The 23,448-nt window shown below is 44.4% G+C and overlaps 2 protein-coding genes across 2 annotated transcripts; one reads left to right on the forward strand and one right to left on the reverse strand.

Annotated features, from left to right (window-relative positions):
• Positions 1 to 344: 344 nt before the first annotated feature.
• On the reverse strand, positions 345 to 8,145 carry LOC310703667 (mitochondrial amidoxime reducing component 2-like). Its single transcript, XM_083496161.1, has 7 exons — positions 7,782 to 8,145; positions 5,325 to 5,498; positions 4,685 to 4,847; positions 2,757 to 2,897; positions 2,324 to 2,385; positions 2,172 to 2,243; positions 345 to 609 (listed from the first exon to the last, which is right to left on the reverse strand). Exons 1-7 carry the CDS (start codon positions 8,042 to 8,044, stop codon positions 486 to 488), a joined length of 999 nt encoding a protein of 332 aa, XP_083352287.1. The 5' UTR covers positions 8,045 to 8,145; the 3' UTR covers positions 345 to 485.
• A 4,413-nt stretch (positions 8,146 to 12,558) lies between these two features.
• Positions 12,559 to 15,139, forward strand: PFN3 (profilin 3). The gene is made up of 2 exons (XM_083496179.1): positions 12,559 to 12,810; positions 14,556 to 15,139. The coding sequence occupies exon 2, from the start codon at positions 14,633 to 14,635 to the stop codon at positions 15,044 to 15,046; it is 414 nt and encodes a 137-aa protein (XP_083352305.1). The 5' UTR covers positions 12,559 to 12,810; positions 14,556 to 14,632; the 3' UTR covers positions 15,047 to 15,139.
• The last annotated feature ends 8,309 nt before the right edge of the window (positions 15,140 to 23,448 follow it).

The raw sequence follows: 23,448 nt of genomic DNA on the forward strand, positions 1-23,448 counted from the left end.
TCACCTACAATAATAGCATATTACTGTCATTACTGAATGCTATGTCGACCAGAAGAGCAGCTTGAAGGACTGCATACGTGAAACAGATTACTTATTTATAAGATGTAATGGAGGTGCTGTTAGGTGAAAAAAGAGGGTAGCTGAAGAATGTTTAATGGCAAGTGAAGGATGTCAACTCGACTCTACATAAGAAATGATTTGGCAATGTGAAGAAATGATGGTGATAGTATGTTCAGAACAAAAGCGGGAAACCTGATTTTAAGATATTTTATTATGTTAACTTAATTTGGTATGATTTTTAATAATTTGGAAAATTAATAAAAATAAATAAAATAAACCCATGGTTTGTCTTAAAACACCATATTTATTATTGTTGAATATAAGGTAGAAAAGATTCATTTAAAAAGGCCCCCAAACAATTATTTTTGGCACAGTTTTCATAAAAAACGTACAAAATAGTTCCTTTTATGATGCATTTTACACCATCAGATTGCCTTGTACACAATATCTCCAACTTCAATTGTTCCTGTTTTATCAATTCCGAAATACCATCCAAAGAGAGGGTGTGTTCTGTATATGTGCTGTTCAGAAGTATCACACAGGCGGTAACTGTAAAGAAGATTAGAGAACAATAAGCCATCCACAAAATAGCTAAATATGCTTGTTTTCAAGTTAAGTGACTAAGAAAACATTTTTGTAAGAAGCTGATAGAAATACAGGATTTCCAAACATATAAAAAGTTTCACTTTGTTACTTTCATGATTGGCAAATTAGTAACAATTACTTTTGGGAATAGATGGAAAGGACATCTCACAGAGAGAAAACCACTGTCAAATTAATGTACTTACTAGAGAGCAAGCACTGATGAAATCAATAGGTCTTAACTTTTGAGTAAACCTGCTCAGAATTCCATTGCATGCTAGTTGCACGGAAACTGGTTGCATTCAGGTCAACAGGACTTCGTTTTGAGTGTTTTACTTACACATCAGAGGGCCAAATTTGTTGATTAATCAGAGCTGTTGTGAAAAACATTATTGCAAATGAAGCACACTTAATTAAGAGGCTCTTTAATATTTAGAATCACAGAACTAGAGGTGGAAGGGACCCTGAGGATCATCTAGTCCAACCCCTTGAAATGCTTGTATATGCAGCTGTCCCATACAGGGATCAAACCTGTAAACTTGGAGTTATCAACACCATGCTCTAACCAACTGAGCTACTGCTTAAAATGTTTGCAGAGGATTACGCAGTGTTAGTCTTTTGCAGCAAAAACACCCAAGAGGCCTGTGGCACGTTAAATACTAACACATTTCTTATGGGATATGTTTTTGAGGTTTACTGTCCATGTCCAATCTGCATCTGATGAAGTAGCCTATAGTCCATGAAAGTCTGTGCCTAATACTGTAAATGTTAGTCTTTAAGGTGCCACAAGACGTTTTCTAGTTTTAAAAAATAAGGCTGGAGCCAAAGTGTTAGGGCGTTTCAGCTCAAATCATAGAAATGTAGAACTGGGAGGTACCAGGAGGGTCATCTAATCCAACCCCCTGCAAGGCAGGAAACCCAGACCCTGTTCCCTTTGAAACCATGCCAGACCCTGCTTAGCTTTCCAAATGTGCTAGTAGTTTTATTGCTGCGCCACCACACAGCAATTCTTTGCACATTTATCTGGGAATGGGTACCACTGGACTAAATGAGGGTTACTTCTGAGTAGAGGCTTGTACTAGTCATCTTGATCCTAAACAAGCATGCCATCATACTCATCTACAATAACAACATATTATTGTCATTACTGAATGCTTTGTTGACCAGAAAAGCAGCTGGCATGCTTCATTCTAAATATTAATTTGTTGTTTACTATTATATAATAATACTCGTTGGTTCAGCTATTACCATTAGATCATTAGGAACATTAAAGAGAAAAAGCAGAGCATATTGCACTCTTAAAAGTTGTTTTGTTGACAGATTTCATATTAGTAAGCATTCAGAATGGTCAGTTCAACAAATAATGTATTATTTTTAGTCTAGTTTTGCAAGTTTACTGCCTCACTAAAATGCAGAGAGAATTCCCACAGAACCAGGATTTCAAGACATGGTCACATTTTGAGAGCTGCACACAATCATTAGTCTACCTACTCAGATGATGGAGGAGGAACTCAGAAAATTTTTGTTACCTTTTCAAGGTTTCAAGAGGCTCTTTTCTGTCCATGATGCCAGTGTCTGGATCAACAGTAGTAAGTATACACCTGTAATGAAGAAACAGAATGAGGTAACAGCAACCTCAAGTACTTCCTTGCTTCTTCAGATGCAATGCAAAATTGCTTACCTGGGGCAGCCCATTGCACCTTTCATTTCTGCACCACCAATAGTTATCTCATCCCAGGTATCCTGTGGAAATATAGTGTTCACAATATTAGGTCATTTGGAAGCTTTGCATGTAGAATGTGTTTTATTTCGTATTTTTTATTTGTTTATTAAATTTATACCTTGCCCTTCCTCCCGAAGGAGCCCAAGGCTGCACTAAAGAGATACTTGCATATAGAAACTTGCAGCCTTATAAATACAAAAGTACTTTGCTCCAAGTGACAGTTTAAAAATACCACCGTATACAATATACAAAAACACAAGAGAACATCACACAATAAAAGCTTCCCAATACAGGGCTTCAGATGTTCACGGAAGGTCATAGAATTCTTTATCTCTCTGACATATACAAATGGAAAGGTATTGTTTGGTGAGGGGGATATTCCATGTATTACCTCCTCATGAGAACTGCAACCTGTGACCAGAATGTTTGGTCTGAAGTTGCGTATTGTAACTTTCTTATCCAATCGGGTATTTAATTCTTCTAAAGACGCTTCAGAAAGCACCATAACCGGGCTACAGTCAGGATAGGCAATCTAGAGAGAGAGAGAGAGAGATTGTTGTAAGACAGACAGCATTTAATCTGGCAGTGGCTGATTGCCATTTTATTTATTGATTAAAACGTACATGGTTGTCCATTAACAGATATTCTCTGGGCTGCTTACAGAACAAAAAGGAAAAAACAACATCCCATATGCAGTGATTAAAAAACAACAACTTTCCTCCTAGCAGAGGCGGAATAAAACTATTAACAGCTCAGATTTAAAAGAAAACAAACAAAAGGATCAGAAAGTTCAACGATTATTTAAATGTTTGCTTAAAAGGCCAGCCTGAATTGGTAATGACCATTAAAGGCCCCTTACAGCAGAAGGTGTGGATAAAATATTTGACCACTGGTATAGGGAAAATGGTTCTCAAAGATTTTTCAGTTTTAGTATTGGGTCTGTTGGATTTGTATGTAATGCTCTGGGCCAGTAGCTACTTGGAAAATGATTAAAAAGCCTTTCCTCCTTGTGAAAGAATCATGTTGTGTGGTGGTGGTTTTTTTAGACTATTTATGGTGGATAGTAAATGTAATGGCTCTCAAGAATACTGGAGTTGGCTGCCGCAAAGCAGACATATCTATACAAGTAGTGGTGCGGCAGAGAACGTTCTCTGTTTCATAAGTTCTATAGCAGCAATTATTTGATGGCAACTGCAGAAGTATTAGGCAACAGTAGCAGTTCCAAAGTCTTTAGCCCAGTAAACAAACATGCTCAACTAGGTCACTCTGTAGGGCAAGGGTAGGAAACTGGAGCCAAGGGACTGGATCCAGAATTCCTAAACATCGCACAGGCAGCTTTTGACAGAGCTGCCCATCATGTAATTCAGCTTCATAGAAATAATCAGGAGTATGCTCTAAGTGCACTCCTGATTTCCCCTTTTTAATTTGGCTCTGTGGGTTTACCTGTCATGACATCAGGTGGGTGTGGTTTGGGACCAAACCATACTGTAGGCCAGGCCTAGGCAAACTTATGGAGGGCCGAGTTTGCCTATGCTTGCTATAGGCCAAATGGGGAGGGATCTACCATGCCTCATTAGACCCATGGGATAGGTTCTCCTTCACTGCTCTAGGGCACTGGATAATTTCCCAATAGAAACTGAAACTTTCTGATGCAAATTACCTTATGCCTATTTTTCCAATTTGCATAGGAAAATTTTGCAATTGGATTTTTTTCAAGAAAACCCCCAGCGCTGTATACAAGTACCAACATTTTATTTATTTAAAAATCATATACCACCCTTTAACAAGGCTTCTAGGGAGATTTACAGAAACAATAAAATACACAATAAGTTACAATACATAAAAAGCTTGGGAGAATAAACACCACAAGCACCTGACACCACAAGCAGCTGCCAGCACTTGCTTTTCAAAGGCAGAGGTCACTAGTTTGGTCAAGCCGGTCTTTGGAAAACAAGTTTAGACATGATAAAACGGTGAGAAAGGATAAGCAAAGGATGTAAAGGATCTGTTAATGTAAAGGCAACATCTAACTAAAGCAACAAAAACTTCTTATAGCAAATGCCATTGTTCAAACAATATTCTATTGGAGCCAAAATCCAGTTATTTTAAGCTTGTACTAGGGGTCTTCCAGCACCAACCTGCACATATAACTTATTTGCCTGCAATCCATTTATATTGGTCATTACTACTCAGCTTAAACCAACAGTAGGTTGGTTGCTTAAACATGAGACAAAGAATATAACCTTTGAAAAGCAAATTCACACTACAAAACTATGAGTGTGGCACGTTCCAAAGATCACTACAAAGTTGTTTCCTAACCTTATCAGTGGGTCGGAAAGGTTCCATAAGATCTTTTGAATTCCGAGGAACCATGTTCGGCTCAAAGTGAACTAAACGGTATGGTTCTGATTTCAAGAAGGTTGTGATCCACTGAGCTGCTTCTTCTCCACAGTCTCTGCCTTGGACATCAAAGCCAAACAGCCTGCAAGATTTGTGGGAGGCATCAGTACTATCTTTCCTAACAACTGTCATTAAAATAATTAATACTACAATGCTGGAGAAGGGGAGAAGCTAATCATTTTCTCAAATGGAAATCCCCACCCATACCTGTCCTTTGCCCTATTAGAGAAAACATAGACAAAGCCAAGGACTTCACATGTTCAAAAACTACTCTTCCTAAAGCAGTTTAGGGTCAAATATAGAAAACCTCTACATACAGAAGCATAGTTTGTGGTAACTCTTCAGAATGGACAGTAAGGCTCAAAACTTGAAAATCAATTGCATCACGCACACAAAAATTAATGTCATTCACTGGTGTCCCCTTGTGGTTATTGTCAAGATTTTTTAGAATGGAGGATTGCCTTTTAAGCCAACTCTATTGCTGTAGCTTGGTGGGGAGGGGAATATTAAGAATTATGTACAACAACTAAGAGGTGACATACAGGGAAGTCTAAAGCACCTGCAATTCTGCACTGGGTTTTTGACCGACAGTTGGATGGGAATACGAAGATCCTTCATTTCTGGAGCTCTCAGAGTTAAACAGCCATTTTCACTGGTGACAGAAATCAATACTAGCTGAGGCTCCTGCCGAGCGGTCACTGTATGTCCATCTTCTTTTATTACAAGCCAACACCTGAGTTAGAAACAGACCAAAGTTGAAAGCTGATAAGGCTTTATACATCTGATGGAAATGGACAGTAGGCCACAAAAGCTTAAGACATACATTTCAGTCTTCATTTTAGAGTCAGTGTGGTGCAGTGGACTCGTAATCTGGTGAACCAGGTTCGCTTCCCCGCTCCTCCACCTGCAGCTGCTGGGTGACCTTGGGCCAGTCACACTTCTCTGAAGTCTCCCAGCCCCACTCACCTCACAGAGTGTTTGTTGTGGGGGAGGAAGGGAAAGGAGATTGTTAGCCGCTTTGAGACTCCTTAGGGTAGTGATAAAGCGGGATATCAAATCCAAACTCCTCCTCCTCTTCTTCATGGTGCCACAATACTTTTTTGTTCTACTGAAAGGTGAAGCAGTTGAAAGAAGAGGAAGAATACGTTTGACAGTTTTTGAAATGGCCCTTGTAGCTGCCCCTTTAACAACAGCCCTTTCATCCGTTGCAAATAGCAGGTGATAATGTTTAATGCCATGTCTTGAAGAGCTTCCTCTGATGTTTTCTGTTTGCCAAAGCTCGGTTAAAAGGGAAAGAAGCAAGCCAAGCAAAAACCCTAAGGAGAAAGGCATGGTAAGTACAGTGGAGAAAGAGGGACAGGATACAGCCTGACAGAAAGCAAAACACGAACAAACAGAGGATGCCAGCACCAAGTACTGTACTGAGTTGTACAACTGGAGAAGAGGAAAGCCAGGGTGAAAGGTGTCAAGATTCAAAAGGTCTTACATTCTGAAGAAAAGAACAAAGGGTTAAGTCCCTACTCACAGTCTGAGTTGCACATCATAGCCGGGTAAAAATACCATTATATTCCACCTTCTGCCACTGCGCTTGTTTTCTTCCATGCAAAAGGCTCATGGGGGCAAGAGTCTGTGTGTTGGGAGTGGGAGAGTGAAAGGAGATTAAGCTTAACTTGGCACTTTCAGGGTGTTTTGACCATGGTATGTGCTTCTCTTTTCACAGCAAAGTGCTGTTTAAAAGAACCTATTTCCAGAACAGGCACGGGCAGCTGTAACCTTTATCTCACTTGGAGCAGTTTCATTTTACTGCGAATCAAGCAATTTATATGAAGGGCTGTCATGTGGAAGACAGAACTAGCTTGTTTTCTCCTGCTCTGGAGGGCAGGACTCGAACCAACAGCTTCGCCTTCTAAGTTACAAGAAAGGAGATTCCAACTAAACATCAGGAAGAACTTTCTGAACAGTAAGAGCTGTTTGACAGTGGAACGGACTACCTCAGGAGATTGTGATCTCTCCTTCCTTGGAAGTTTTTAAAAGCAGAGGTTAGATGGCCATCTGTCATGGATGCTTTGGTTGAGATTCCTACATTGGGCTACATGACTGTCGGGGTCCCTTCCAACTTTACAATAGGGCTGGACTTCTGTGTGGAAGGACTGTAAACTCATTGCAGTTCTACTACTCAAAAACAAATCCCTGATCCAGGAATTGTTAACAGTATGTTCTTCACAACTGGCTCTGACTGTGGCACTCAGGGTTCCAGTAAATACAGTGGTACCTCGGGTTACACACGCTTCAGGTTACAGACTCTGCTAACCCAGAAATATTCCCTCGGGTTAAGAACTTTGCTTCAGGATGAGAACAGAAATCGTGCGGTGGCAGCGAGAGGCCCCATTAGCTAAAGTGGTGCTTGAGGTTAAGAACAGTTTCAGGTTAGGAACAGACCTCCAGAACGAATTAAGTTCTTAACCCTAGGTACCACTGTAAATGGAACGGATCCCGCAAGCCTGCTGTACTAGAAGGTTTTTGTGGAAGTGTGCAAGGGCTGGAAGTGTGCATAGGCGTAGCCAAGTGGGGGCAGCTGCCCCCCCCCCCATATCAAGAAAATCAATAGAAATACTTAACTGAGGTTCAGCCCCCACTAACATGAAATCTCCCCCCCCCCAACATAAATCCTGGCTATGCCCATGAAAGTGTGCAAAGGATTTAGGCAACCAGCTACAATCTTACACAAGCTCGCCTAGGGGGTTAGCTGCATCGAAATGCACACTTCGATCCTTTGCACACTTACCTGGGAGCAAGCCCCAAAATGCACTTAGTCCGAGTAAACAGGCGCACGATCCTGGGATCAAAGGATCAAATTCGATAAAAATTTGACGCGCGTGTTCTTAAAACACCTGTCCACACGCTTCTCCAAAAGTTTGGGAGGAAAGCAAGTTAGAAGGGAGGCTGGGGGGTGAGGTGAGGGGTGGGGAACCCACAGAAGCAAGAAAAAGCGACGCCTCCCGACTTGCACACCCACCTGTCGCCCAGGTCCCCGTTGCGGAGGCCCAGCTCGGTCACCTCCGCCCGCTCCACTGCCACCCCGCGGCAGGACTTGACCGGGTAGATGAAAAGGCCCGAGACCCTTCCCACCGCCTTGAGCTCCCGCCGCCCTGGACCGAGGCGCCTCCGCCGGCGCCAGGCTGCGGCAGCCCCCAGCATAAGGAGGACGGCCAGACCGGCGGAGGCCAAAAGCCAGGCGGGACGAGGCTTGGGCAGCGACTGAAGAGCGGAGCCGGCCATGGCGGTGGCGGCTGCAGCAGCAACGCTAGAGAGAAGCAGCGCCGCGAAGGGGCAGCGCGAGTTTATATGAGAAGCAGGCCGCTCCCTCGACGCTTTCGCTGCTGCTGCGGAGGGAGAGGAGACGCCGCCCCTGGAGCCCCACTGGAGGCCGCGGCGTTTGGGCGGGAATCTCGGCCAGAAATCAGGCCGTGAGATCCCTCGTTAGCCGTCCATGCAGAGGGGAAATGGTTGGTCTTAGGACTCCTGTCGCTGCAGACCCAGGAGGAGATGGTGATGTGACTTTTCAGTATTGTTATAAAATGAGCAGGGAGGCCCATGGCCAACCAACATCTGAAGGCGAAGGGAAAGCCTGTCTCGTGCAGGTGTGGCGAATCTCTGACCCTCCAGCTATGGCTGAACAACAGCCCAGAGCCCACGAAGCAAGGTGAGGCAACTGCCTCAGGCGGCAGGATCCACACGGGCGGCATATTTGGTCTCTAAATAAGGTACAGTGGTACCTCGGGTTACATACGCTTCAGGTTACATACACTTCAGGTTACAGACTCCGCTAACTCAGAAATAGTACCTCGGGTTAAGAACTTTGCTTCAGGATGAGAACAGAAATCGTGCTCCGGCGGCGCGGCAGCAGCAGGAGGTCCCATTAGCTAAAGTGGTGCTTCAGGTTAAGAACAGTTTCAGGTTAAGAACGGACCTCCGGAACGAATTAAGTACTTAACCCAGTGTTTCCCAACCTTTTTTGGGCAAAGGCACACTTGTTTCATGAAAAAAATCTCGAGGCACACCACCATTACAGCCCCGTGACGTCAGCGTCACGCCGGGAGGGACATGAATTGCTAGCAAATTACATAATCACCTCCTTGAGGGCTGGCTCATCTTCTCCGAAGGCAGAACCCCATTAATTAACAGCACAGACTCACACCATAGCCAAGACGAGGGGGGAAAACCTCAGTCATGCACAGTCATGCACATGTGGGGGCTAAATGAGGACGAAGACCGGGCAGAGAGCAGGGTTCAAATCACCCCACCTGGCCAGGACAATCCCTGGGTGCTCCCTTGGGCCACTCGCCTGACCCACCTCGCAGGGCTGTTGTTGCGAGGATAACACGGGGAGAACCACGCGCGCCCCCGGGAGCTCCTTGGAGGAGGAAGCGGGCAATGAATGCAATGCACGAAATATATGAGAGGCGACCAGGTTTTGCAGGTGAGGGGCCCCCGCCAGCCTCCGCTTCCAACACCCGGCGCAATGACGCCGAAGTTTCCCCCCGGGCTCGGCTCGGGGAGCAGCGCTGCTCCCCCCCCCCGGCTCCCCTTCGCCCTCCCGGCTCTCTCTGTCGCCCACTGGGGACCCCCCTCACCTGCCAAGTCCGGAGCGCCGGTGGAAGTTGCATGCATGCATGCAGGGCGCCACGTTGCCATTGCATTGCACTGCACTCCATGCAACGCATGCATTGCCTTGCACGCCCACCAAGGGGTCTCCCCGCGGTCCGATGCGTCCCCTCCGGCGCGGATGCAGCATTGCAAAAATAAAAACCCCCCGACGCAGCCCTACCTGGGGGGCAGCCTCCGCGGGGATCCCCGGGCTCCATCCTGCCGCCCGATCTCCGCGGGGGCGCAGGCAGGCTGCGCGGGGTCTGCGCGGAAGAGCCCCTGCCCGCCCGGCCGCCGCCGTCGCGCTCATTCCATGGCCGGGAGAAGAGCGCTTCAAACAAAACGCCCGGCCCGCCAGGCCACGCTGGGAAACGTAGTTCGCGCACCCCGCGCGGGCGCGGAGCCCAAGGGCGAGGGGACTACAGATCCCGGCAGCCCCCGCGCTGGGGACGGAGGGGGAGAGGCCGGGTGCAGGGATGGAGGGACGGGTGGGCGAGCGAGTGAGTGAGTGGCAGCCGCCAAGCCTTGGCCGAGAGCCAGGAAGGGCCTCCCCGGAGGAGGAGGAGGAGGGAGGCGCAGAGCGGGAGGGAGGGAGGGAACCCCAGGGGTCATCTAGTGACGGCACCCCAATCGAAAATTTGACTTAAAAAAAATATCTTTCGAATTTTTTAATTTTTCCCGCGGCACACCAGGCAACATCTCGCGGCACACTAGTGTGCCGCGGAACAGTGGTTAGGAAACACTGACTTAACCCAAGGTACCACTGTATCCCCAGCCGCTGCTGCTGCCGCTGCCATGGCGTTGCGCAACTTGGAGGCTGGAGCTGCCACCTCCTCGGCTCCCCCTCAAAGCCTCTCCACAACAGCCTCTCAGCGAATTGGGAGGCACTACTGGCTTCCTTCCACTCCAGGGAGAAAGTGGGGGGTCTCTCCTCTGGGGTCTCCTGGGTTCTGCTCTCCGCCAGAGTGATTCAGAGTAGGCCCCTTCCCCAGCCCACCTTTTTATTGCCCTCCCTGTTTCTGATGAAGATTTTCACTTCCCCCTTCTTCCCTGGCAGGGGGAGCACCATTTTGTGGTTCACCTCAGGTGCCAAAAGGTCTTGACTTGAGCCTGCTCATTTATTTATACCCACCCTTCCTCCAAAGCTCTCAAGGTGGCAGACCTAGTTTTTCCCCTCCCCTCCCCATTTGAAATATACTTGGAGTTGAGTATGCATTTCATGCTCTTTATTCAGGTCACAGTAGTGAGGAATGAAAGTTCCCCCAAGAGATCTGCTTTATATACATTGGCCTCACGTGATTGGCTAATTCCTGGATTCTCCTGTAGGCCAATCAGGTTGAGGATTCACTTCCACCTAGAGCTGGATTAGGTGGCTCCGGCGGACCAATCATATTGCTGCATTGTTCTAGGACCAATCACACTGCTGCATTCTGAATCTTATTGTTCTAGGACCAATCAGACTGCTGCATTTTGGTTCCTATTCAACTCAGTACATAATACTATTGTATCCTACCTGTGAGGTAGGCTAGGCTGAGAGAGAGAGATTGGCCCAAGGTCACTCAGTGAGCTTCATGGCCAAGTAGAACAAGAACCCTGGTCTCCCACTCTACCCATTGATCATGCTTACTGGAGTGGTTACTGGAGTCCAGCAACATCTGGAGGGCCAAAGGTTCCCCACACCTGATTCACTTCAGCATTTGAAGTGGATGAAGTGTGCACATAACTGCCTAAAGGGTCCCACATATGCATAAGGCAAATGAGATTAGAATGTATGATTTCAGAACTACGTTAAAGGAAAGTAATTACAGTGACAGCTTACAAACCATTTTGCTGGTGTGTGATAGTGTCTACTCACAAACTAAGCTCTATTGCCAAACTTTGAGCAGCATGTTGAAAGCTATGCTTATAGTGCATAATCCTTAAAGGCAGTTTGGCTCCCTCACTCAAGAATGTTGAAAATCCAGCTTGGCAGCGCCTTTATTTGGACTACTCTAGAAGACAAAGTTAGATTAGATCCTAACTTACAAATCAGGAAAATTGATTTCATAATGCTGCAAGCAGCATTGAGCAACTGGAGCAAGGTTTAAATAAAATATCAACTATTTGAATTATTTTTCTCAGCTAGCCAAGTTTTCAATATGCATAATGCAGTTTACATTGATGAAATGGCCTTAAAACATAATTTGTCTTAGCACTGAGATTTAGCCAGGTTTGGTTCAATTCATGTATATTAAATGCCACCTCCTCGTTCATTTTTCAAATAATATTAGAACAGCTTCAGTGGGTCAGGCCAAGAACCATCTAGATTCAATAAGTGTAGCCTTCCGACTGTGCCAGCTGGGTAAGAACATTGGAAACTGCCTTATATCAAGTCATACCATTGGTTCATCTTAGCGTCGCCTACTCTGACTGGCAGTTGCTCTCTAGGATTTCAGGCAGGAGTCTTTACCAATCCTACTTGCAGTTGCTGTGGATTGAACCAGTGTTCTTCTGCATGCAAAGAAAGTGCTTGGCTGAGCAACAGATCTTCCCCAGTGCATCTGAATGCTTAGCTCCCAATCAAAATATTGATGCAGGCACCCCAGTTCTCTGAATGGCCCTTCCAGATAGGTGTGGCATCAGCACTGCTCATGTCTGCAAGTCCCACCTCCAGCATCCACAGGATGTCACCATCATCAGAATGCCAGCCCTATCTTTTTCTTTTACCTGGCTTTTGCCCCTTCAGCAGATGAACCAATATGGCAACAGAGCCTCTTAAATCTCTGCAGTCACTGCTGGTGTTGAAGTTTGTTAGTGCCTTCTTTTAGTGGGTGAGTAGTTTCTAAGGTGCCAAATGCACACACAGGAAAATCTGATCTGACTTGCAACATAAAGTCCCCATCCAGAAGCACAGAAAGTAGAATTGCATGTGGTGTGAAATCCTTCCCCTTCCTCTGTCCCGAATCTACAGCAAATCAGCTTCATTAAGGAGACTTAAGGGCGGAAAGGAAACATATTTTTATTTCTTTCCAATCCCATAATGGATGATAGAGGATAATTCTACTTTATGTTTGGTATGAGGTCACAATGGGTGACCAGCTGTGGTTACAGATACTTCTGACATCACAGTGGATTCCTTAGCAACGGTTGAAGCATAAACACATAAACAATTGGTTTGTGAGCTCAAACTGCCTTTGGCTGGCTAAGCAAGGGTGGTATTTGATTAACTTTCCTGACATCTGAGCTTTGAGGTATCCAGAGCCTTGATCCTGAACTCCCAACAAGCCCAGGATCTTGAGCTGGAACCTCAGGCTTAAAACCTCCAGGGGCTTGGTTTCAAGTCCTTACCTCAATTCCTTCCAGGCTTTCATCTCAATTTGCACCATTTCATCAGTACCCCACAGGCTGATGTTACAGAGGTACTGAGGGTGGATGGTTCTCATGTTTGGGGATATTGTATTCAGCTAGATTTGGAAAGGCTTGCACTCTGCTTCAGAAAGAGCAAGTTCACAGCTTGGGGTCGAGGTGGGGTCTTCCCTGGATCAAGCTCTGTCTTTAGAGACCCATGTCACCCTCTGCGGCATGGAGTGAGTTTTACCAGCCAAGACTGATTCAGCAGCTGTAACCACTGCTGGAGCGTTTTGCAAAGGTTGCCCATGCTTTAGTAAACTCCCAGGTGAATTATTTCAATGTGCCATATGTGGGCTGCCTTCAAAAAGAGCTTCTGTTCAGAATACAGATGCTATAATTTTACTAGTACAGTTTGTCCAGATCCCATTTCTCAATTTTTTAAGCTTCACTAGCCTTTTCCCAAGCCTTAAGCCTTAAATAGCCTGGGACTCAAATGCTTGAAGGTGTACCTACTCCCATATTAACCTGCCTTCATTCTAAGGTCATCTGCTGATGCTGTTCCCTAAAACCTCCTCCATCAGAGAGGCAGTTCTCAACCAGAGAGCAAACATTTTTGGCTGTGCATCCCATTATAAAAGTGCCCTTTCTAAAGAAGCTTCCCTGGTTCCAGTTTTTAGGTGTGAGGCAAAAACCATTTAACCACTTCAGCATTTTAAGTACTCTTTTGGATTTTTACAATCGTTTTTGGTATGCTGTTTTTATTATTCATTTGTTTTAGTGCGGTGACCCCCAACCCGGTGCCCTCCAGATTTTTGTTCGACAACATCTTCCATTGCTCCTAGCCATTGACCATCTCTGGCTGGGGCTGATGGCGGTTGGAGTGCAACAACATCTGGAGCACACCACGTTGTGGAAAGCTGTTTAGGAGTATAACCCCTAACTCCAGCTGCTGCCCAGCAGGACTTAATGAAGCAGTGCACCTGCAGCTCTGCTGCACCTGCCAGCCAGGGCATGGAAGGTGGAGAGAAGGCAAATTTCTGCACCAGCCTGGAGCCTAGCAGAGCTGGATAGAGTGACACTGCACCCCATTCAACACCATACCCAGTGGCAAAGGAGTATGGTTTGCTTTCTTCTTCTTCTTCTTCTTCTTCTTCTTCTTCTTCTTCTTCTTCTTCTTCTTCTTCCTTTGGCGATCACTCATAGCCGAGTAAGATTGTCTTCTGTAAACACAGTTTTAACAATGAGTCTATAAGTGACTGTGGAGGCTAATTCTGGACCCACACATCCTTCCACAATGGGGACATTGGTTCCCAGGTGGGAGTTGATCACGGTGTGGATTTGCCAAGCGTGCCTTCCTCTTAGCACGTTTCTCCCTTGCATTCTGAGTTCAAGTGTCTTCAAAGCCCATGACACCTTTGGTAAAGGCTGTTCTCCAACTGGAGTGCTCACAGGCCAGTGTTTCCCAGTTGTCAATGTTTATACTACATTTTTTTAGGTTTGCCTTGAGGCAGTCTTTAAACCTCTTTTGTTGGCCACCAGCATTACGCTTTCCATTTTTAAGTTTGGAATAGAGTAGTTGCTTTGGAAGACGATAATCGGGCATCCGCACAACATGACCAGTCCAACGAAGTTGTTGTTGAAGAATCATTGTTTCAACACTGGCGATGCATTCTAACTTTCTGCCTGATCTTTTATATTTCTGTAAACTAATGTTGGAGTCAGGTGTTTTTTGTAAAAAAGTAGTGTATACATATTTTAAAATTGATGAATGTATATATTTATATATGTACTTTTAAAAATATTTTAACATTAGCTGGAAAACAACCCAGTCCTGAGACAAAGAAAAGGCAGAACACTTGTCAAAGAAGAAATTGTGGGAGCCAAAGCAGGATGGGAGACTGGAAAGCCTACATCAATACAGTCCTGAAGGACAAAAACATTGAAGATGTAGCGATTGTGGGACATTCTGACAACAAATCTGTCTGGGCTTCAAAGCCAGGAGGCCTGCTGGCCGCCATCTCTCCCCAGGAAGTAGGAATAATTATTGGGCAGGACAGAAAGGCATTCCTGCAGACTGGGATCACCATAGCAGGGAAGAAGTGCAGCGTAATCCGAGACAACTTGTTAGTAGAGAAAGATGCTGTGATGGACACGAGAACCAAAGGTGGCGACAGCAGATCCATCTGTATTGGGAAGGGTGCCAAAGCGCTCATCTTTCTCATGGGCAAAAAGGGAGTCCATGGAGGGGCTCTGAATAAGAAGGTGCATGACTTGATAGCGAACATGAAAGCAAAAGGCAGCTAGAGCCAAGGATTTGTCTGGGTCACCTTTCTCCTGACTGATGAAACGTGGGGAAACTATTGCTGCTTTGAAATAAAAAGCATTTAGCAAACTCCATCCTGTTTCCTTGAGTTGTGAGGATGGGAAGGGCCATAGCTTAGTAGTAGAGCCTTTGCCTTGCATGTAGAAGGTTCCGGGTTCAATCCCTAGCGTCTCCTGCTCTTCTTCTGGCTCACCTATCTGACTGGTGCTAAGGGGGCTGCAGATTCTATCATGGGGGGAAAGATCAGTATTGGCTTCAGGTTTTGATGGGTCCTTCAGCAAGACACCTTCAGTGCGTCTGCCTGTATACTCTGCTTCTCTCACTGTGGAGATGGTGACTGCTGGAATTGTGACTTGCTTCTGCACTGTAGACAAGTATGAATCCAGCAAAAGGCAGACCCTCGTAACACACATTTCTTGCAGTATTGATGCCAGTGCAAGCATGCATGTGAAGTGCCAGGCATATAAACAGAAATCCATTGTTCAACCAATCACTGCAAGTAGTTTTTTAAAAGAACATAGCACTTAATGGAGTAGCTAAAGGTACGGGGGCATTTTTAGCTCTAGCATTCACTAGGACCTGGTGGGATGTGGGGTGGGGATCCTGAACACAGGAGGTGCCAAACTTTAGGTAGCATACTGAATCACATTACAACTTGACAGCTAAAGGTTGTTGGCTCTCTGTGTGACAGCCCTTCAGAAATGTGAAGTACTATCATCTCTCATCAAGGTCACCAGCACCTTAGTGTATTTTTCTGCATGTTAATTATACCCTGCTGTTCCTTCACCCTTCCCTCATAGGACTGCTTTTCCATACTGCTGCTCATTTTGGTCTCCATCCTCTGACCCTGTTCCAATTTGTCTATACAGTGGTACCTCGGGTTACCACTTTGTAAACACTTTGGGTTACAGACTCCACTAACCCAGAAGTAGTACCTCGAGTTAAGAACTTTACCTCAGGATGAGAACAGAAATCGCGTGGCAGCGGCAGTGGGAAGCCCCATTAGCTAAAGTACCTCAGGTTAAGAACAGTTTCAGGTTAAGAATGGACCTCTGGAACGAATTAAGTTCGTAACCAGAGATACCACTGTATCCTATTTTATGTAATAATTGTTTATATCCTTTGAAGTGTTTGAAGTATTCCAGAAGAGGTCAAACCAGTGCAAGATAAAAGCGGGACTATAACTTCTCATGATTTGGGCTAGGAATGCAGCCCCAAATTGTATTCACTTTTCCCCCACACCTGCATCACTGTACTGACTCACATTCAGCTTGCGATTGACTACAATCCTGAGCTCCTTTTCACATGTGCTGTCTTGTTTCCAAGCCAGCTCTTCCCCATCCTATGCCAAATCGAAGCCCCAGTCAGCAAACAATCTCCAGGGGCTTCAGCTGTGGCTGCTTGGGAGAGTATGCAGACTTCTGCTTTCAATACTTATTAGCTACCCTGAATTTATGGAAACCCAGAAAATAAATATTAATTTAAAAAAAAAAACCTCAGCTAAACTGGAATCTGTTTTCCAACCAATTCAAGCACTGATTTTTTTAGTTAACAAAAGTACATGCATTGTCTCTCTTTTCAGGTTGTAGAGTCTTTTCTGCAAATCAGTTATATTTGATATGAGACAGTTTTGTATTCAGTATGGGGTCGGGGAAGAAGAGGGAGGGATGGGGAAACATATTCTTTTTATATAGTGTACATGGGGGGGGGGGGTGTCAGCGTCAACTGGGTAGGTTCTCTTTCTACTTGCTTATTACCTTTCCTTGGTAGTGAGAGGGATTGGTGAGGGGCAAGGCATGGTTGGTTATCTGTAGTTGGTTGCAGTGGGGTTTGTTTGCATTTGTGAGGGGGTGGATGGATTGATTCATATGCTGTCAGTGGGTTCTTGTTGTTGACTGTTAAGCTGTGTATGTGATAAAGGGGAGTCATCCTGGGGTGAAGGTGTCCTATTTGTCCCCGTGTCAGTTTCAGTCTGTTGGTTAGCTTTTCCAGTAAAGTTGTTTCCCATACGATTTGGTACCAGTGGTCCATGTTCACACCTGACAAGTCTTTCCAGTGTCTGGCTATGGTGTTAAGCACTGAATTGTAGAGCCTCAAAAGTTCTGGTCTAACTCTGTTGACACTTGCAATACTATATTCACCATGAACAGAGCAGCAACAGGAAGAGATAAACCAAAACAAGAATAACAACAAGTGCTTTAAAGAAGATGTTTCGCTCTCACAGACTAGCATGTAGTGCACTATGGATGCATGCAGTGTAGCCACTGATTTTGTAGCACATGGTGAAGCCCTAAGCAATTATAGGATTCCTTTGAAATGCAAAAATCGCCACCACAGCAATATCCAAGTGTTAATTGTGGATACAGTCAGATCCCTAACTCTAAGGGCATCAATTAAATCAAATCAAACATTTCTAGGTGGAAGTTTTGCTTTTTGTAATTAACGTTTGCTCAGATGTTTCCTCCAGCAGGATATTGATCACTTTTGAAGCATCTTAACTTTTTAGCTTGAGAAGTCTCCTGCTGGAGAAGGCAGGGCAGTATTTTTTTTATGTTTCTAAGAATTTAAGAACCCTCCTGGACCAGGCCAAAGGCCCAACTAGTCCAGCATCCTTGTCTAAGATTCATGGAAGATAAGGTTATCAATGACTACTATATCAATGATGGCTGTAGGTGTCTCTGAATACCAGTTGCTGGGTATTATAAACAGGTGAGTCCTGTTGTGCTCATGTCCTGATTGTGGGCTTCTCATAGGCATCTGGTTGGCCACTGTGAATATTTGGTTCTGGGTCTCAGCCAGAATCCAGTTAGCATAAAGGTGATTCTGCCAAGCTCAAAACCACAGGAGAGCAGAACAGAAAGATTCCTAATTGCCATATTTATTGGTGTGGGCATAGTAAATTCCTACCTTCTGCTTGCAGTATACAACAAGCCTTTTGGTTCATCTGCTGTTGACCTTCAGTTTGCCTTGGCTAAGTGCCTCATGAAATCTCAAAAAATAAAAATAAAATCTTAAAAAGGAGTAGTACACAGCTAGAGTGCATTCCTTTTATTTGCCTGAGATACAAATCTATTGAAGCAAAGAGTCTAGTTAAATCTCAGATTTAGAAATGTAATTCTTAAGAGTCCAACTTAATAATGCTCATGGTGAAAACCTTAACAGTTAACACAGCAGAAGATAAGGTTGGGTTGGTGACAATTCCATGTTAATAATAGCCGTCCTTTTGACAGGGAGCTATATTTTTAGAAGGTTTTTGTTCTGTTTTGTTTGGGGACCTGTGGCAAGAAATTAAAGAAAATAACAATGAACATAAACATTTTTTTTTCAAACAGAAGGGAGGTTGATGAAAACATCTACTCTACCATTTATATTCTCCAGGGGGAAAGCTTGGTGAGTCATGCACTTTAAGTGATCGCAATGTATCTAAAGGAGAGGACGGAATTATTCTAGCAAATAACTAGCCAATGATAGGCTTAAAAATAGAGGCATTCATAATAAATGCCTGAAAGAAAAGAGCTATTTTGCAAAGCAGCAAGATAATGGGTCTCATCTGCAGTTGTCTCTCTCAGTAAGAAATCGCCTTCCAGGTACACCTATTTTCAAGAATGCATAATTAGTGGTGCAAAAATTGCAGAGAGACCAATAAGCAGCAGGAGACCTTTTACTGGCTGCGTTTGCACTGAAGGATAACCTATTCACATCAAGATCAACCTCTTTGTGACTGTGCCATGGGTCAAGTTCTAACCCAAGGTGTGGGATGGTATCACTTCATTGTGTACTACCCTGCAAAGATGGTAGATCAGGATCTCCTGGTGAATTTTGGTGTGAGTTGCAGTAGAGCAGCAAAGATTCCTGACTCCCACTTGTTCAGAAATGGCAATGACAAAATAACTCCCCCATCACCATAAAAAATACATTGCGGAAATTTAAAAAAAGTTATGTGGAAAGATTGTGCACTCAGTTCAGTTCTGATCCTCCAAGCAAATTATGGGGCTCCGAGTTCTTTCCTGTTAAATGTGTGTCTTTTGCACCTGAATCATCAGGGATGATTGTTGCCTCCAAATGTTGTCAGACTCCATTTCCCCTTCAGCCCCGGCCAGCATGGCCAATGGTCAGGGATGATAGGCGTTGTAATCCAGCAACGTTTGAAAAGCCACAGATTCCCCATTCCAGCTGCAGAATATGAGTTTACATTGTTCAGACTTTAGAAGTCTAAACAACCGACCCAGAACATTCCTGAGAAATAAAGTCTAGAACTTGTTTACAATTATGTGCCTCACCCTGGCTTCCGTTTTCTTTTTAAAACGAGAAGCCTGGTTCATTTTTTAAAAAATGTTTATATCCTGCCTTTCTTCTGTCATGGAACTCCAAGTTGGTGCAAATGTACAGTTGTACCTTGGTTTTTGAACAGTTTAATTCTCAAACGTTTTGGCTCCCGAATGCCACAAACCCGGAAGTGACTGTTCTGGTTTGCGAACTATTTTTGGAAGTCGAACGTCCAACAGGGCTTCCACGGTTTCCAATTGGCTGCAGGAGCTTCTGCAATGTATTTCCCAGGCCATCACCCATCCAAATCTTTCATCTCTCACCTGCTCTTTCGGCATATCAGGTTACCTGCCAAACTCCACCCACTCTGCCGTCTTGGAATTATGACAGAGCAATCTGCTGAGTCACATTATAAATGACTATGTACATTCCTGGAACATGGTGATAGAAGTTACTGTTTTGAAGCCAATGTTTAGTTCAGCTTTCTTTCTTTTGTGACCTGTGCTTAATCTCTGTCTCTGTATTTCTGCCTACAACCTTAAAATAAGATGTAATTTCTTTACATAACTCCGGTAATTTGTAGTGCTCCTGATGTTTAGCCTGGGAATCCTAAAAAGGCACTGCTACACCCTCTAAGCTTTAAAGTACCTTGGTTTTACATCGCAAGTAGTGTAATCCAATTCTTGTTTATGCAGAAGTATGTTGCATTGTGTCTAATGGAGTCTAATCCCAGTACAGTAGATGTGTTAAAGGTTATAGCCTAAGTGGCTCAGTAAGTAATAAGGGTTGCAATCCTGAATATTACTTACTAGGGTAAACTTGCATAGAATTGCCACCTGCTTTAAATGTATGGTGCCCATGCAAAAACTAGTCACTTCAATTTCTTGGTTTTGCTAGCATTCTAGCCCAGTTCCTGTGGACACAAATGTACTTTCCCACTGATCAGTGGAGCAATGATACTAATGTTTGAGCTTACATAATGGTTTGTCTGCTACCTTCTATCAGGTATAAAATCAGCAGCAGCAGCTCTTATGCTGTCCTTCATTATCAAAACTACCTCAGGGTAGTGTACAAAACATATCAAACCAACAAGACACACTTGCAATTCTATGCAAGTTTACCCTAGTAAGTAATATTTAGGATTGCAACCCTTATTACTTACTGAGCGCCAGTGTGGTGTAGTGGTTAAGAGCGGTGGACTTGTAATCTGGTGAACCGGGTTCGCTTTCCCGCATCTCCACATGCAGCTGCTGGGTGACCTTGTGCCAGTCACACTTCTCTGAAGTCTCTCAGCCTCACTCACCTCACAGAGTGTTTGTTGTGGGGGAGGAAGGGAAAGGAGATTGGTAGCCGCTTTGAGACTCCTTAGGGTAGTGATAAAGCAGGATATCAAATCCAAACTCTTCTTCTTCTACTACTAAAGTACAAAACAAATACATTAAAATGCAGACATAAAAGAAGTACAATAAACCTCAGTAAAAATTATCAGAACAAGGCTGGCAATAAAATCAGCAGAATGCTTAAATGAACAAAGCAGCCTTTAACAGATGCTGAAACATCACAGGTGGTAACTGCCTTACACACACGTGTGTGTGTGTGCGTCTCTGTGTGTGACACAGAGAGAGAGATTTCAGAGGTTGGGTGCCACTGCAAAAAAAGTTCATCGCCTGGTTGCCATGAGATCTAAAATGGGTTAGATGCACCAACGAAAAATTAAACTTAATGTAAAGGTAAAGGTACCCCTGCCCGTACAGGCCAGTCGTGTCCGACTCTGGGGTTGCGTGCTCATCTCGCTCCAGAGGCCGTGAGCCGGCGCCGTCCGAAGACACTTCCGGGTCATGTGGCCAGCATGACGAAGCTGCAGCTGGCGAGCCAGCACCAGCGCAGCACACGGAAACACCGTTTACCTTCCCGCTATAAAGCGGTCCCTATTTATCTACTTGCACTTAGGGGTGCTTTCGAACTGCTAGGTGGGCAGGAGCTGGGACCGAGACGGGAGCTCACCCCGCCGCGGGGATTCGAACCGCCAACCATACGATCAGCAAGTCCTAGGCACTGAGGTTTTACCCACAGCGCCATCTGCGTCCCTTTAATGTAGAGGACCATTAAATATGGGCTGGTCTGAGACATTTGGCTGCCTGAGCCAGAATAGCAAATGGCAAACACATCAAGTAAAGATGCATAGTACCTGAGGAGATTTTGGCACAAAAGGCAGAACAGCCTATAAGCACTCTCCCCCCTCTCCTCCCTGGTGGCAAAAGGACTGTACAACAATAATAAAGTCACTAACAGTTTGCTACCCTTTCACAATATCCCAACCAGCTCCTGATACAGCTGCCTCACTCCGTCTAATGGTAGCTCCAAAGTGCGTGTCTAATGCATCTCCTTTTTAATGCCTTGTTGAAAAACAACTTTTCCTTATTCTCAGGAGAATTTGAATTCTTCACAGTAGAGGGCACTAAAGAACAGTCTTACGACGGAGGAATCCTAGTTTTCATAGGAATGCCTGTGCCTTTGTGACCAAGCATGCAAGCTGGACACGGTTCTTATGTGTAACATATGTTTCCAGTTAGGTGGAATTATGAGTCCAAATAGCTCAGAGATTGCTTTCTAAGTTCCCATTTTTAAATGTGCATTTTAGGTTCCTCAATTCTCCCATGCAGAAACTGGACTAACACAGCATGACTAAGGGAAGCCTTTCCAAATAGTGGGCTGGCTGCGTGGCATAAACCGCTAGCAGTTTCTATGGGACAAGAGTCTTCATTTTGTGTAAGGCAAACAGAATAAACATTGGGCAAACAAACAGAGAATTTCTTTACAATAGTGCAGTTGAATGCCTTAACCCACCATCTGTCCCACCTTCCTTTCGCTGAATTAAGGATTGCTTGCATGGGATTCCCAGGCAGTCTCTCTCTTTCCCATTCAGACACTGACCAAATCAATATTAACTTTAGCAAAGTTGCTGCATCTTGTGCCTTTGGACCCGAGCCTATAGATTTTATATAGCATGCAATTTGATGATGAAGAGAAACTTGCAAGGCACTGGTGTTCTGCAAAATGTGATCTAACAGGTAAAGATTATGAAGGAATTTGTATATTAAAGTATAAGTTATAAATAATAACAAAAAAATGCTGTGTTCTCTTTGGTGTAAACACTGGTGTTGAAGCTCTTAATTTAGTGCAGCTGGATGGTGATCCTTAAAACCTTTCTCATTCTCAAAGCGGACTTTGGACTTTGACTAGCAAAGGATTAGTACTGACTGATATGACTACACATTATATCATGCCTTTTTTTTGCAGGCACATTTTAAAGCAGGCACATCAAGGAAAGTATTCACTGCAATTATAGTTTTGTTTTTTTCTCACCAGGGAAGAACTCCAGGAAACCAAACTATTCCCACTATATCTACAAACTTTAAATAAATAAATAAATAAAAAGAGTTATAGTGTCAACAGTCCCCCCCCCTTAATGTGTTACTTGTATCGATTCCCTTTAAGATTTTTGACAGCCTGCCATTTATTCCTATCAACATCTTTCAGTGTGACAGCTGCCCACTGGCTATAATGTAATGCTGGAGCCCCACATACAAACAGTAATGGGGGAACTTAGATGGACTACGAAGGTGCCAAGACTTCTGATAGAAATGCCCTGGGACCTTGCAGAAATCAGCAGGGGATAGAGAACACAAGAACTATAAAATAAGCAGTGCCATATCATTGGCGTATCTACACCCATAGGCTTAATAGCTAACTTTGGGAAATGCAGTTCTGTGAAGAGGTCTAGGGATCTACAACACAAGATTCTCGATACCCTTATCAAGCAAAAGCTGCTTGTTCTCTTTGGGACTAAGCCATGATATTAAATGGTACAGATGTTCTGGATCATGGGTGTACCATCTATTCATACACAGACACAGCATGTTTTCTAATATATCCTTAGCATCATGGGGGGGGGGGGAAATGCAGTCTTTAATTCTGACCCTCCATAAGTCGCTGGACTCCAATTCCCATGGAGTTCACAGAAGGTGATTGAGTTGTAGTCCAATAACACCTGGAGGGCCACAGATTCCCTATCCCTGCTTTATTTAAAAACGATGGAAGGCGAGATTTTTCTGGA

The sequence above is a fragment of the Podarcis liolepis genome, assembly GCF_965112155.1.
Source record: "Podarcis liolepis genome assembly, chromosome: 3".
NCBI lineage: Eukaryota > Metazoa > Chordata > Lepidosauria > Squamata > Lacertidae > Podarcis > Podarcis liolepis.

Coding starts and splice junctions, on each gene's coding strand:
- LOC310703667 (XM_083496161.1), bottom strand. CDS start 8,044: ATGGCCGGCTCCGCTCTTCAGTCGCTGCCCAAGCCTCGTCCCGCCTGG. Junction 5,499..7,781: donor AACGGGGACCTGGGCGACAG/GTGGGTGTGCAA, acceptor TTTCTAACTCAG/GTGTTGGCTTGTAATAAAAG. Junction 2,244..2,323: donor GGTGCAATGGGCTGCCCCAG/GTAAGCAATTTT, acceptor TCTTCATTACAG/GTGTATACTTACTACTGTTG.
- PFN3 (XM_083496179.1), top strand. CDS start 14,633: ATGGGAGACTGGAAAGCCTACATCAATACAGTCCTGAAGGACAAAAAC.